Source organism: Callorhinchus milii, unplaced genomic scaffold (genome assembly GCF_018977255.1).
Source record: "Callorhinchus milii isolate IMCB2004 unplaced genomic scaffold, IMCB_Cmil_1.0 Scaffold3, whole genome shotgun sequence".
NCBI lineage: Eukaryota > Metazoa > Chordata > Chondrichthyes > Chimaeriformes > Callorhinchidae > Callorhinchus > Callorhinchus milii.
This window is the reverse complement of record NW_024704744.1, coordinates 94264425-94279382: the sequence shown is the minus strand read 5'-3', so window position 1 is coordinate 94279382 and position 14958 is coordinate 94264425. Positions and strand designations below refer to the sequence as shown.

Below are 14958 nucleotides of genomic sequence, written 5' to 3'. Positions count from 1 at the left end.
GAACCCCTCGAGCCCTAGCCACCCGCTGACTATGCTTCCACACGTGAATTCAAAAACCACAGACCTGCTGCAAACCCATCAAATATCCTGTTCTTCCGCAACACTGGGTGGCTGTTAGTGCTAATCAGGACACCGGCCTGGGCATTCCTGAAGATATCGTTTTCTTCAAGGAGTCCTACAACAAAGGATAAAGTGGTGAAGACATGCCAATATCTAAAGATAATCCCAACATCGATTTACATTAACGCGCAAAGGGGAAATTAGGAGGATTTTTAATGCAGAGATGTTAGGATGTGGGATGCCCTACTGGATGTGTGGTGATCAAAGCAGAATCCACGTTAGCTTTCAAGAGGGAACTAGACAAATATCTGAAAAGGAATAATCCGCAGAGGTAAATGAATAAGGCAGCTAAATGGGACAGAACACATATTTTCAAAGCGCCAGCACAGCCACGATTTGCCGAATAGCCTCCTGTGCTGTAAATTTCTGTGGCTTTCTATCGACCTTCCTATCCTAAGTAAGCAGGTTCAGAAATACACTTGTTACTAACATCACATATCTTTTACTTGCATTCTACAATAAGCAAGGCAGGTTCCTCATATAGGGTCTGGGAAAAAAGTTGGGCAATTACTTAAAACAAAGGTCTCAACTTCAGTCACCTCAGTGACAATCAGCTGGAGATACAGCGGTTAACCCAGTAGCATTCTGTTCGCAGGAATGCCAAGAAGCAATCAATATTGACTGCTGTAGCGTCTTGGTTAGAGCACTCGCCTCGCAAGCAAGCGGACCTGGGTTCGATTCCCGGGAAGACATGATAAGCTACTATATCAAATACAAGGATTAGTATTATTAATCTGCGTAAGAAAAGAGTGTAAAGCTGGAACAATAAAGGGACAATTTAGCTACTGATACTAGTCAGGGTTTATTACCCAAAAGAACACAAGGTAAAAGCATGGAATGAACAAATGTGCTCATCAACTTATTCCTTCCACAAACATGTCCAATTCTGTACACTGACATCCATTTTATCTCTTGAGGAAAACATTCTCCAACCTCTGTCCTTACCTTTTCATCTACTGCCCCACAATTCACGATTCATTGGATTTAATACAGCATTTGAGTAGTTCAGTTTGTGCTTTTCCTTATACCAATCCTGTTTCTAACCCTTTTTCCCCAACCACATCTCCAAAGCAGTTAATTCATCCACAGCATCAACTTTCAGATGGAGTTAGTAACCTGATAAATCGTATAAAAGAAGCCTCACATGTGAAAATATCAGCATCTCTCATCCAAGCACATCACTGATGTTTATCATTCCCATCACACACAAATCCTCCTTACACAAAATATGCAGTTAATTCATCTTACAGTATATTCTGTGAAATGCTTTGAGACACCTCGAAAACGTGATAAGGAGTTATGTCAAATGCAATGATTATTATTAAATCCTGATCCAAGAGACTAAGGACATAAAACATGTAGAGTTATAAATCCTTACCCCGGCCTCCATTAAATATGCAGATCCCCCCATCTCGTCCATCGTGGATTTTGTTCCGTCGGAGTGTGGGATTGCTGTCTGTTTTGATCCAGACACCTGCCATCGCGTTGTCAAATATTTCATTATCTTCTATAAAGCCTAGACCTGAAATGATCGATGAGAGAAAAGCATTTGACAGAATTCTCAAACTGAAGGAGAAATCAACCCCTCTTCCTCTTCACCGACAAATGAGAATTAAAAGGATTGCAACCACTTACCGGAATTGTAAACCAGAATGCCGCCATTCTGCCCTCCCCATATTTTATTGCGTCGAATTTTGGGGTTGCTTCCAGTTCTGGGAATTAAAAATCAGTAAGACAGACGTTGTACTAGAAAAGCTTCACAAGGAAGTAAATGAGCAAACAGTTCGCCATTTTGTAATTATAAGCCAAATGCTACGAGTTACATATTATCTATATAAATCCACAAAGATAGTGAATCCACTTTATAGTTGATCCGGTAAAGCATTCCGAGAGGTCCTCTCAACGTGAAACGTGCTATATCAAATGTAAGGATTATTATTAAACTTCTTTTGTAGAAAGGGACCAGGTTCCCTCATCACAAAGTTCAAAACATAGAATATGAAAATTCAATAAAACCAGCAGAATGTTTTACCGAGACAAAATTATTCCTTGCATTTGGTAGAACACTTTTCACGTCAGGACTACGTCCCAAAGCGTTCACAGGATATATTCTAAAGTGGAGTGACTCTGTATTTTGTAGGCAAATAATGATTAACCTTTTAAAACTCAAAAATAACTTCGTGCCTCTACTATTGGCTCAGGATATTTGTGCCACACTCCCATTGCACTTGAACTCCCTTAACAGAATGAGGAACCGCTTCGTGTATTAGTTCTTTACAATGAAGTTTAAAATTACTGTACACTATAATAAATCCAAAAAACATCACATCATACACGTATTCCTCAAAAACTATAACAGAATGAAACCATGATTAACAGCTACCCTTGAGGGACCTTCACATTGGTCATTCAAATTCACTGGCCACAAACATGATCTTAAATCTGAAGCTGATCTGTGGCCAAGTTTCTACCAATGCAACACTGACATGTATGAGAAATATAAGCCTTGAATTAACCTAGTCTATTCTCTCTTCCTTTCCTTTCCTGAGACCCAGCCTCCGCTCAGTGTAGTGTGTGCTTACAGTGTTGGATAATGCCCCACACTTTACATCAGTTGTAAATACTTTCTTGTCTTTTATTTTTCTTCTTTCAGCTCACTTTCACAGGCTCTCATAACCTTTACAGAGCAATTTCAATACTTATAAAGCATGGAAGGTCAAAATTCCTGAGCTATTGCATAGGAGAGGAACCTCCACTGGAGTTCTTTATAAGACCATTTGGTGTCACTGCAGTAACTGCATTCACTTGATCTGCAGTTCCGTACTGCAATAGCAATGAAACCGCAGGGACAGAGTCTTATCATTTTTATATTTAGCACTCAGGGCACTGTCCAGAATCAGCACATGTAAACTTCACAGATTTGGAGTGCTCGTTGTAGAGTAATGTCTGTTGTCAGAGGATACCGGGAACATTCAGTCCTCATCCAGACCATTATTTTAAACGTTAGATTTGATATCTCAGTAATTAAAGAAAGGTCAGCGTCCGTGACTGTTTTAGAAATGGAAAAATCAGATCCCAAAAATACGTGAACAAGGCGAACATCAAAGTTTTTTTCTCCCCTCCACTGCGTTCGGTTACTTTTGGTGTTGAGAAATTTTAATGTTAAAAATTGAGCATGTTCTACCAGTACCAGAGGATCCAGTTGAAATACTCCCAGTGGAAATCCCTACAGCTGTTAAATGTGCTTCCTATCATCGTCAGGTTCACTAAACTAGTTCTTTTAAACTAAAACATTCACGTCAAACAGACGCCTGACTGAAGAGAAATCATAACGGTAATAGCTATCTTTGCAAATTCACTGCTTACCTGATCTGAACCCCTGAGTACATGTGATTGTAGATATCATTGTCTTCAAGCACTCCGTGGCCATTGTCATAAAAGTAAACACCCACCTTTGAAAATAAGCAATTACCACGTTATACTGTTATATCAAGAACCACACGACTTTAATCAGAGATTCAAGAAAATCAGCTTCTTACTTGTTTCCCACTATGTATTCGGTTTCTCCGTAGCACTGGCGTACTTCCTGTCGTAACCCACACACCTGCCAAGGTGTTGCTATACACCTCATTCTCCTCAATTACACCTTGTCCCTTTTCATGCTGAATACGAAGACACACAAGTTAATGATTTTAAACATTAGACATCAAGACGGATTTGTTTTTTTACTAAAACGCCAGCAATTTAAACAAATTTGTGGTGTGGTATGAAGCGTTTGCAATTTTAACCTATAATGAATTCTACATTCATTCCTTTTTCCCAAGCTGGGGCTCATCAGCAGGACATGGAAGGGCAGACTAGATACTGGGGGGTAGGTTCCCCTCTCACTCAACTCCTGTTAACCCTGCAAGCCAAAGCCCTAAGGTAGGCTGGTCCTCGCTGGATAAGCAGTGGGAAAGCTCGCAGGTAGACTATGCAGTTTTAGCTGGTTAGACTCCAGGGGTATCCTAACGCACACTCGAGGCTCCCCAAGCCTTGGCTCTGGCCAACCTGCACCGAATGCTATCCTCCAGGGAGAGACTGTGTATTCGATTCCATCTAATAACCAAATCCTGGAATTTTCACGTATAGGTGGGAGACATGGAACTCAGTTTGGTTTTGAATACTCTTAAGCATAGCGATGGGTTTCCATATGGATCAGACACACCTGGCTGACCCCCAAAAAAAATCTCTCCCCAAAACACGCATACAACAGACTTACCACATAAATACCTCCATGTTGCCCATCATGAATCTTATTATGGCGAACAATTGGACAACTATTTGTTCGAATCTGTATCCCAGCTAATGCATTTCCTATATTATTAAAAAGGATATGAATGATATAACTTGCAAAATTCAAATGTAAAGTTTCTTTTTTAAAAATCATCATATACGTAATTCACAATCTCACCGTAAATGTCATTTCCCTCTATAAGGCCCCTTCCATCTCCGAAGATGTATACCCCTCCCTGATTGCCATTAAAAATAGCATTTCCCCTATAAAAAAAAATCGAAAAGCATATTAACACAGCAAGAAGAAATATTTCAACACATTAAGTAATAACCGTTGCATTTATTATTATATTTATATTATTATAATATATTTATAATTATTATAATTAAAAATATTTATTATTATAATAGCCCGTTCCCTCCGCTGACGTCCCCTGACCCATTGGCGTTAGAGTCTTCAGCCACTCTGCCCCCAACCTCTGGAATTCCATCCCCCAATCACTCCGCCTCACCCCCTCCTTTGCCTCCTTCAAGTCCCGCCTCAAGACCCTCCTCTTCGACCATGCCATCGGCCATCCCCCTTCCCCTCCCCTCCCCCCCCAACCCCAGCTCGGGTCTGAAATGCTGTACTCTGTCCAGCGCCTTGGGAGGTCCTCCCGATGTGAAAGACGCTGTACAAATGTCACCTTGCTGCTGCTGTTGCATTTGATACATCGCCTTATCACATCTTCGAATCATCTCAAAGTGTTTCACAGAATATACTGCAAAGTAAATTGATGGTGTCTTTTGTGGGTGAAACACAGCAGCCAATTGAGCACTGCAGTGTCTCACAAAAGTTGTGTATTGAGTGACCAAATCATTATTATTAGTTGATGGGATTATTTTCCCCAGAAAAGCAATCCACCAATCAACTAACAACTGGGTTCCTATTTACTGCTCGGTAAACAGAGGCGGGTGGAGTAAAAAAAACTTGCCCGATGCTTTGCCCTGCCCAGGAATCAAACCCAGGTCCTCTTGTTTGTGACTAGACCTGGGAAGGGTGTAGCCACTAAGCGACAGGACTCCCTGGCATTAATATAGCGAGAAGAAATATTGAAACAGGTTAAGTGTAACTTTACTCCCCAAAACGTACCTAATCGTTGGATCACTGTTTGACGTAATCCACACACCAGCGAAGTTGTTTGCATAGATTTTGTTCTCTATGAACTGGCCTCGTCCTTTTTCATGTACATAGATTCCTCCAGTCTGTCCGTGGTGAATTTCACATCTAACCACTGTAGGGTTTGCATAAGCTTTCACTTCAAAGCCAGCTATCCGGTTACGATGGATATTGCAGCTTTCAAAGTAACCCTGTAAAGAAACCAAGATGACGCAATGATCATGGGCAGCAATTATTTTGAGTTCATATACAGGAATGTAAGATCTGAACAAGGTATGCTACCAACCAGCAACAGTGCAAAGGACAAAAAGATTTACTCCATGCCCTCCTTCTTTCCCACACATCCATCGCGATGTATGCAAAACTTTTCAAGGTCAGAGACAGGGGAACACTCAGGGAGAGTATAAGAAATATTTGCAGTTGATGTATCTTTCCTTTCCCTCCTCAACTACAAATAAAAGATTAGTTATTTCATATTTCCCAGTCATAAAATGCCTCATCCTAACGATGCATCTCACAAGCCTGCCCTCAAATCAGCTGCAAGTACAGCTACACCCTTCCCAGGCCGAGATGCTGGTCCACTATCACCATAACAAGTCCTAGTGGGCGGTCGGACCTTCAGCCTCTTTGCCCCTACCCTTTGGAACTCCATTCCACAGTCCCTTCGCCTCACCCCTTCCTTGCCAACTTCAAGGCATGTCTCAAGACCCTCCTCTTCGACTGCGCCTTCAGCCACCCTCTTACCCCTTCCCTCACTGTCCTCGACACCTCCCGATCTCAACCCCCTGCTCGGGTCCAAATCCCTGACCGTCCGTCGCCATGGGACGTCCTCCTGACGTGAAAGGCACTGTACGAATGTAATTTTGTTTTGTTTATTTTTGAAGGATACTTTCCAGCCAGGAAAGCAAAATTTGGAGGTCTTTGACGGATGGAGTTTGACCAATGTAAATTTGAGAGATATTTTAAAATCACTGTCTCAGAGAAAAAGGAGAAGAAAGGCAGAGTGTTGCCATTTTATATGCAATTGAATCCAGATAAGCATACGAAAGAAAATCTAAGCCGCTTTCATTACATTTCAGAGTAAATCACACCTCAAACTCGTTTGTATTGTTATGCTGCCAGTCATATGACCACCTCTACACTCCCAAATCATTTATCCGTTGTAGCCACATCCACCGCGTGTTCAATGCGAATGGCCGAAAATTATATGATTAAATAAGAGCATTCCACTACCACTGTAATTACAGATTGTTATATCATACAGTATTTTATCACATCTTCGAGACTTCTCAAAGCGCTTCACAGAATATACTGTAAAGTGAAATGATTGTATATTTTGTTGTCGAAACGCGGCAGCCAATTGCACACAGCAGCGTCCCCACAAACAGTCGTGGATTGAAGTGACCGATTTATTATTATTATTTTAATAATACCCCCAGAAAAGCGATCCACCAATCGACCAACAACCGATCAGGAACCTACTTACTGCGAGGCAAACAGAGGCGTGTGGAGTAAAGAAAGTTGCCCAACGTTTTGCCCTGCTAGGAATTGAACTCCGGTCTCCCACTTGTGAGGCGAGTGCTCTAACCCCTGAACAACAGGACTCCACTAAGAATTCCATTCCATATAAGATAGGGATCTGCCTGAAGCCCACCTCGCATCAAAACCAGACATAGGGCAAAAACACTGCAACAAACCCTGTATACGACAGCAGCACAAGCAACAAAGAGAGGATAACAGGCAGTGAAAGATTTCCATCCGGCAATGTACATCATCTTCTTGGCGTAATAAAGCGAAAGGCGCATCAGTTTCTGCTGGTGTAGCACAGAAATGATGGCGTCTTGCTGATTGCAGACAGCAAGATGAAAGATTCTTCTCGATTGCAGATCAAGCAAGTCATCTAAGAACAATCTACTCAATCTTTCTATTATTATATAAATGTTTTGTTTACAACTCTGTGTGTGTGTGTGTGGTAAGCAGGGGGAGGTGGGTGTGAGAGGGTGGTGGTGGAAAGAAGAGGTAAAGGGCACTGTCTTGGTGGTCACTCTAAATGCCAAAAAGATATGTTGTTGAGCACAGAAAAGTTTACGCTTTGTTTTAATGTTAGATTTGGGAGCTAAATATATAGATACTCAATAAGTTGTAAAAATTCTAAAGCATAAATAATTCATTGTAGGGCTAAAATATGCTCTTGTACATCACAAACCCTTTATGTCCCATTTGATAACCATAGAGGACAATCAAAATGGTGAACAGTCATAAACGTCTGTTAAAGCACAACAGCATTTAAAAGCATCAAAAACATTTATCCATAACTGGATAAATAATTGGAAAATACTCGATGGAAAGAAATATTGAATATTATGGTGGTGTGAGGGGGTGGGTGGGTGGGGGGGGGGGAAGGGTAGAATGGGATTACAGCAACTAGCTCCGGACACACCGGGCTGAACAGTCTCTTTCAGTGTGGGATTCATTCAATATGATTGCAAAACTTTTAAGGGTAAAAATTTTGGAAAATTGTTCCTAAGTTGCGATCATCAGAATCTTTTAAAAAAAACGGTTATAGAAATTATATTCCGTTTATAGTAGAACACGGTTCAAAAAAAACTCATATTTGTGACAGGTATTCTCACCTCGGGAGCATCAATCACCCTTTATTTTCTGACTACGGGACAAGTAACTGCGGTGGCAATGAATGCGAGGCCAATGGCAACCAAGAAACATGGCCATTTCCACCCCACCCTCTTCTCCCTTACGCTGCAACTGAACCAGGTTTTTAAGTCCACTTACCATGACTGTGGCTCCTGTACCAAACTTTATATCTGGGGGGATAAAAAGTACAAAAAAAAGTTTTAAAAAAAGGTGCATGCACAGTTTTTTTAAAAACTTTTTTTTTAATACTTTTTACTTCTCCACCCCACCCCCCCCTCACTGATTTAAACACCGTGTTGGCAGGTGGTCTTAAAACCACTTCAATTGTGGTACGTGGAAGAATTGGGGAGGTAGTGCTGCCGGTCGGTGGCAGCTGGGTTTCTGTCGTTCAGTGCTGCTTTTCTCTCCCTCCCGCGCCTGAATGAAATACTGCCAACGCACCATTCCGCACAACAACAATAATAATCCTTGCATTTGGTACGTCTTCAGAATATACTGTAAAGTGAATTGACTGTATACTTTGTGGGCGAAACGCAGCAGATCAAGTAAAATATATATTTTTTTAAAAAAACTTTCATTTTAATTTCAATTCACAGTATTTTCTGTAAGTGCTTTTGAGATGTCTCCAAGACGTGGTAAGGCGTTATATCCAATGCAAGAATTATTATTATTCTAAATACTTCATCAGGATCTACTTGGGCATCGCTTTGATTTTGATTTTAAAAGATAAACGATTTAAAAGCTTTAATGTAAACATTGGTGTTCCTACTTCTGGTGATTTTTTAAAAATAGTTTCACTAACAATCAGCAGTCACTAAGCTTAAAAATCACAACCTACAAACAGTTTATTCAGTTCTTGTATCTACAAAATCTAATTTATTGCCAGGATTCAGGATGTACGCGTAATTCATTATTTTAAAAAAAATCGACTGAAGTAAGAACACTAATGTTACACTAATGTTTTTCTTTTTAAAAAAGTGGCTTGGTTTGGGGGTGTCCCCAGTGGAGCATATTTGTGCTGTTGAGGGAAACAGACCTAGATATTGGCTGATCAATTTTTGCAAAATGGTTACGTGGAAGTCATAAAATAATGAATATGGTCAATGTCTCCCCTTCTGCAATTAAAGGAAGAAAAATTGTCAAACCTAACCACACTTATAATAATCCTATTTGCTTTTCCTTATAGCTCTCGAGTAGGTTGCCTACTACGCTCTTAGCCAGTAATAGTATAATAATCCTTGCATGTAATATAGTGCCTGATCACGTCTTTGAGACGTCTCAAAGCGCTTAACAGAATATACTGTAAAGTGAACTGACTGTATGTTTTGTGGGCACTTCAGACTGAACAAAATCTAATAACCAAGTTAATTTCAATTGTACTGTACACACCAGAGTCTTTCATAATATAGTTCTGCAGCCATTTTGCCCTCGACAGAACTCGCCACACATTTCAGTTTCAGCACTGCTCTTTTATCTTTCTCTAATATGNAAAAAAATACAAAATACCTATCCCAGCATCTAAACAGTGAGTAAATTTGTTATGTTAAAATTATAGAGCGTAAAGTTTAGGACATGTAGCCCTCGCACTCCTCCAGTGTTTGGACTGGGCTGCTAAAGCTGTCTACAATAATATGATTAAAATCAGCTCACTGTGGGAAATCAGCGGCACCAAGCCACATGTTATCCTGTTGTACAGTATGTTATAGCTCTCATGGGACTGGGCCTCCAGCAAGATACAGCTTTGGATTGCAATGCTTAATAAAAAATGTCTTGAATTAACACTGGAATATGCTATTACCCGATTCCAGAGATAAGAACACTTTGGCACATGGAGGAGAGAAGGCATGGAAGAGGGAAGAGAGAAAAGTGAGGAGGTTGTGTGTATGTGTGTGTGTGTGTTCATAACTTCTGGTATTGCACCTTATTTTCAACTCTTTAACAGAATGAAGGTATCTAAAATACCACCCAAGTGAATTCCAGCTCCATCTTTCTGATCATCCATTGATCTATCCCCAAATGTACCCCTTTTAAAATGATTCATAAACTCTAAATGAAATCTGAAGAACCAGCTTCATACAAGCGAATAGGGACTGAAAACAATGGGATGGGACAACTTACATCTATTCTCTTCATTAACAACATCTGAATTTTCACAAATACTGATCCCATTACAAGCCTAATGCCCTCTGCTTTCCTGGCTGCAAAAGCAAACCTTTTGACTGTTCAAGCTCTGACACGACAGCAAGACATGCAACAAACACTACTGCCAACGTGGCTCTCAAAACACGCCATTGGGAGGTGCATCAGACACTCCCCAGTTCCGATGCGTCTCAACTGTGTTCAACATCTTCCCGGTAACTCAGGCTTTCTAAGATCAGAAACCGGGTATGTTGGTAGGACCTTGTTGAACGAGACTGTGGCCATCACCCCATTCATCAAACCATTAATAATAGTAAAGATTACCATGCCGTGATCAAATGTGAAAACTCCTACGTCACGCCCGTGGTGAATGTGATTTCTCCTGATGATGGGGTTCCCGTGGTTCTTCACCCAGATTCCAGCAAGAGCATTGTTTGAAATCTCGTTGTCCTCATAAATTCCCTGAAGAACAAAAAGGTTGCACCAAACGTTTGCAAAAAGCAAGATTTGTTTATTTTTTCAAAAATAATCTCTGATGAATTTCAGCCAATGCTTGAATAACGGTACCTGTGCATGATCCGTTATATACAATCCAACATTTTCACAATCACTAATGTTGCAGTGCTTTATGGTGGGGCAAGCACCTTGGCCACTGACACAAACAGCAGAGCCAACTGTAACACAAAGAATATTTTCACAAATTGATCACCTCAACGGGAACTTGTCACTTCTAAAATATAAAAGTGTCTTATTATCTCTGCCTGTCTTCTCGGTTTTCTGCTTGCAATTGATATAGCGCCTTATCACGTCTTCGAGACGTCTCCAAAGCGCTTCACAGGATACACTGCAAAGTGGAGTGACTGTATGTTTTGTGGGAGAAACGCAGCAGCAAATTGCGCACAGCAACATCCTACGAACAGTCGTGGATTTCCAAGTGCTTGGAATAAATTTATGTATTTAGAGCCCCTGCCTCAGTTGATAAAGCCATTGTCCAGTATACCACTCAGACCTAGAAATTGCTGAGGGATAATGGCTTATACCAGCCATTTGGTATAAATTAGTGTTGGGATAAACACGTAAGGAACAAAATTCCTTTCCGGGTTTTAAATTAAATTAAAGTGCCTTACATGTAGAAACTGAGTATGAACAGTGAAAATCCCAATTCATTCCACTCATTTCATAATTTGTTCTTGCATTTTTTAAAAAAAACGTCAACTCAAAAAAACACGAGTCTTTACCAAGTCAAGTGATACCAAATTTTACAAAGAAATTTTTAAAAATCATAACCTATCCATAATCGAGCCGAGGTAATATACAATATTAATCTCAACAGTATGCAACCTGCTACAATTACTACTAATGGGTAACACTTTCAGTATTAACACTGACCTGTGCATGAACTGCGAATTATACAATGATCTATAATGGGACTGCAGTTCACTGTGATCTCCAAGCAGTGGTGTGCATTATGGTGCTGGGCTGATTTATCATCAGGATTAAACTAAAGGTAAGAAGTAAATAGGCGTTAAGTTTCTTTTTTGTATTCGCATAGATGAACAGCTCTAGTACACGACTCCAAGTGCAGCCACTTTTACAACGTACCCTAATTGTCATATATCCGACATAGGCATCTTCAGAGCCCTCCATGAATACAAAGGTCGAGTCCCTCGTGTTTTCAATGAGGACTTTATCAGCTACTTTACCTGGGGCTGTAAAATGCAATGGACAAGTGAATTACAGTATGAATACTTGAAAGCCTAACCAATTTAAGAATGCATTCTCAGAACATTTTTTTTGAACAAACCGTGCGGATTTATTTTTTTGCCAAGTCAGAGCTAATTCATAGATTCAAAAGCACGTGCCTTTTTAAACCTGGTAAAAATGCAAGTCACAACATCTCTTGTAAAACTATTTGCTTTTCCTTATAGCTCGAATAGGTTGCCTGCTACGCTCTTAGCCAGTAATAGTATAATAATCCTTGCATTTGGTATAGCACCTTATCACGTCTCAAAGCGCTTCACAGAACATACTAGAATTTTTGTGGGTGAAACGTGGCAGACAATTGTGCACAGCAGTGTCTCACAACCAGTGACCAAATTATTATTATTATTATTTTTGAAAAGCGATCCACTAATCGACTTACAACTGGGTTTCTATTTACTGCTGGGTAAACAGGCGTGTGGAGTACGTCAAAAAAGTGGATAATTAAACCATTTTGTTTAAAAATGCACGAAGCCACATCCAACCGAACCACATACGCAGCGCTGCTAATCATTAAAATCAAATAAGTCAAAATTTTCAAACCGAGACCAAAAATAAACCCCTGTACACGTTTGGCACTCGATTTCGTACCATATTCCAATGGAAGCCACGATTATGAGAAATGTACATTTTTAAAAGACTATTCCCTGTTTTGACTGAATGGAATGACTGACTCGCAAAGCTTATTGCGATTCTAGTCACGCCTAACTGCAAATATATTGGGACTTGGAAGATTACTGGGGTTTGGAGTTGAAGGGTTTCATCCAAAACTAGGAGGAAAGGGCTGATAAGCAGCATCTGGTTTTGAGTTTTAAAATGTTGTTACTATTTCCCTTACTGTGTGTTTGCCTCTTCTACATATCAATTCCTGGCAACTCTTAATGTCAATCTTGATAGGGCCATAAGGCACTGAGGCAATGCGAGTCAATTTTCTCTTCTTATGAGAAAGCATGCTTAAGATTGGAAACTTGCTGTCCTCAGGAAATCCTACATCCCACTATTTAATGGCCCTTTGCCTGGGAGACCCGAAGCAATGTACTGGCACATTATCATCACATAGATATGAGACTAGATAGTGCTTCAAAACTCCCTCAAAACCCTACGTACCTGCACCAATCATTGTAATAGGGGATTCAATGTAAATCCATTCGTCTGTGTATATACCGGAGTGTACAAAGATAAGGCCATCAAAGTGAGCTTCCTGAACACCCCCCAAGGCATCTTCAATGGTGTCATAGTACTGTTGGGGAAAATAAAATCAGTTTAAAATCAACTTCAAAATGAAGGGTGCAGAATTTTGTCTAAACATAAAAAATAATTTTTACCAGCATGTTTTCTCTTCCTTTATACCTCGCGGGATTACTGTAGAAGTGTTCTGTAAATCCAGGCTTTACGTGTGCACCTTTATACTAAGATGCAAAGAGAATGCAGTCAAAATTGATGTATAGTAACACACAAAAGCTGGAATTTCCCAGTAAAATCACTTCAGCGCTGGTCAGGGTGTGTATCGATCGTGGCAGCCTGTTGTCGGTCACTGACGAGCATCGCATGTTGCACCTGGAAAACGCGCACAAAAGCCAGAAAAGTAAACACATAAAGGGTTGCTAGTCTCAGTATATTACACACTGTGATTTGCAGTCTGAGCCATATACAGGACAAGGTGATTTTCTGGCCTGATGTTTGTAACATTAGTGAAGGCATTATCTCAGTGGCCCCTTGGGGTAGAGATTTTGTGGGGAAAAAAATTCAGCTAAAGTTTCCCGATCCCTGTAGTACCTTGTGAATCTTACTGAAGCGTCCATGTCAAAGGACAACAAAAAAAACAATAATCTAGGATGACACACTGAAAGGTCGCTTGGGCAATGATAGCCTGCTGGCACACACACACAAAAAAAATCAATGAATAGAGGAGTCAAGATTCACAAAGCTGAAAATGGTCAGCCTCTTCAGCACCGGATGAAAATGCCTTGTGGTTGTGCCTTCTGCACAGTAATTGACCACAGAGTGCACTCAAGGTTGAGGAGTTATTTCACCGAGTTAGGCGATCTGAATGATAGACCCGAGACTCAAATTTGTGTCCAACTGGAGGCAATTCCTGTTATAACAAGCCAGGATTTAGTAACTTTTTAAAGCATCAGAACAACCATAGCGAGAGATACTCGTTGAATTTCCAAAGCTACAGGAGCGAGTAGAAGGGGAAGCTACCTGCGTAAGTCAATGCCAATTCTGGGTATTGGAGACTTGGGAGCAGGTCACTCACCCACTGAGTCGTGTGACCTACAGAACGCACGTGGAGGGCACGAGAGAGAAAACAGGAGGAATTTCACACCTTCAAAAATAATCATGTTGCTGTTTACCAGGGGAATACTCTTTTGCAAACCCCTCCCCCAGACCCTGTAGGAACATTTTTGAGAAACTAGGCTCCCTTCCCTTTGAAAATTCTATTTTTTTTCTCTTAGATTTGCTTCTTCAGAGGATTCTGACCTAGTTTGAAATGGAACCACTTTTGTCGAGTGGCAGTCGAAGAGATCTTTACACCATTAATTCTGTAACTACAATAGTCAAAGTTGCTTTAGGAAGGAGAGGGGATTTGAACGTATCAAACACCATCTCATCAGAGGTATCCCATCGGCAAACATTCAAAAAGTACTGTACCAGTTGCTGAAAGCTTTCTTTCCACGGATTAGGGTGCTCACACTCCTCTGGATTAATCTGATAAAATTCGCCTGGTTCTGGATGCATCATTGGACGTGTGTACTCAAAGACTTCCATGTATAACCGTTTCCTGGAAAAATAAACAACAATTTTCTCAAGATTTTAAGAGATTTAAAGGCTTGAAACCCTGTAGAGAA

The 14958-nt window shown here is 40.5% G+C and overlaps 1 protein-coding gene across 2 annotated transcripts in view; it reads right to left on the bottom strand.

The window, feature by feature from the left end:
- Window positions 1–14958, bottom strand: part of LOC103180792 (F-box only protein 11) — a 44629-nt gene that overhangs the window by 5909 nt on the left and 23762 nt on the right. For both annotated transcript variants that reach the window (XM_007896836.2, XM_007896837.2), the window contains exons 5-19: window positions 14762–14891; window positions 13432–13515; window positions 13214–13346; window positions 11948–12054; window positions 11735–11846; window positions 10913–11019; window positions 10670–10807; window positions 5528–5745; window positions 4574–4659; window positions 4382–4476; window positions 3660–3782; window positions 3487–3572; window positions 1756–1832; window positions 1499–1642; window positions 65–175 (exon numbers count right to left, since the gene is read on the bottom strand). In XM_007896836.2, the coding sequence (XP_007895027.1) occupies window positions 65–175; window positions 1499–1642; window positions 1756–1832; window positions 3487–3572; window positions 3660–3782; window positions 4382–4476; window positions 4574–4659; window positions 5528–5745; window positions 10670–10807; window positions 10913–11019; window positions 11735–11846; window positions 11948–12054; window positions 13214–13346; window positions 13432–13515; window positions 14762–14891 (1751 nt within the window). The remainder of the gene's footprint in view (window positions 1–64; window positions 176–1498; window positions 1643–1755; window positions 1833–3486; window positions 3573–3659; window positions 3783–4381; window positions 4477–4573; window positions 4660–5527; window positions 5746–10669; window positions 10808–10912; window positions 11020–11734; window positions 11847–11947; window positions 12055–13213; window positions 13347–13431; window positions 13516–14761; window positions 14892–14958) is intronic.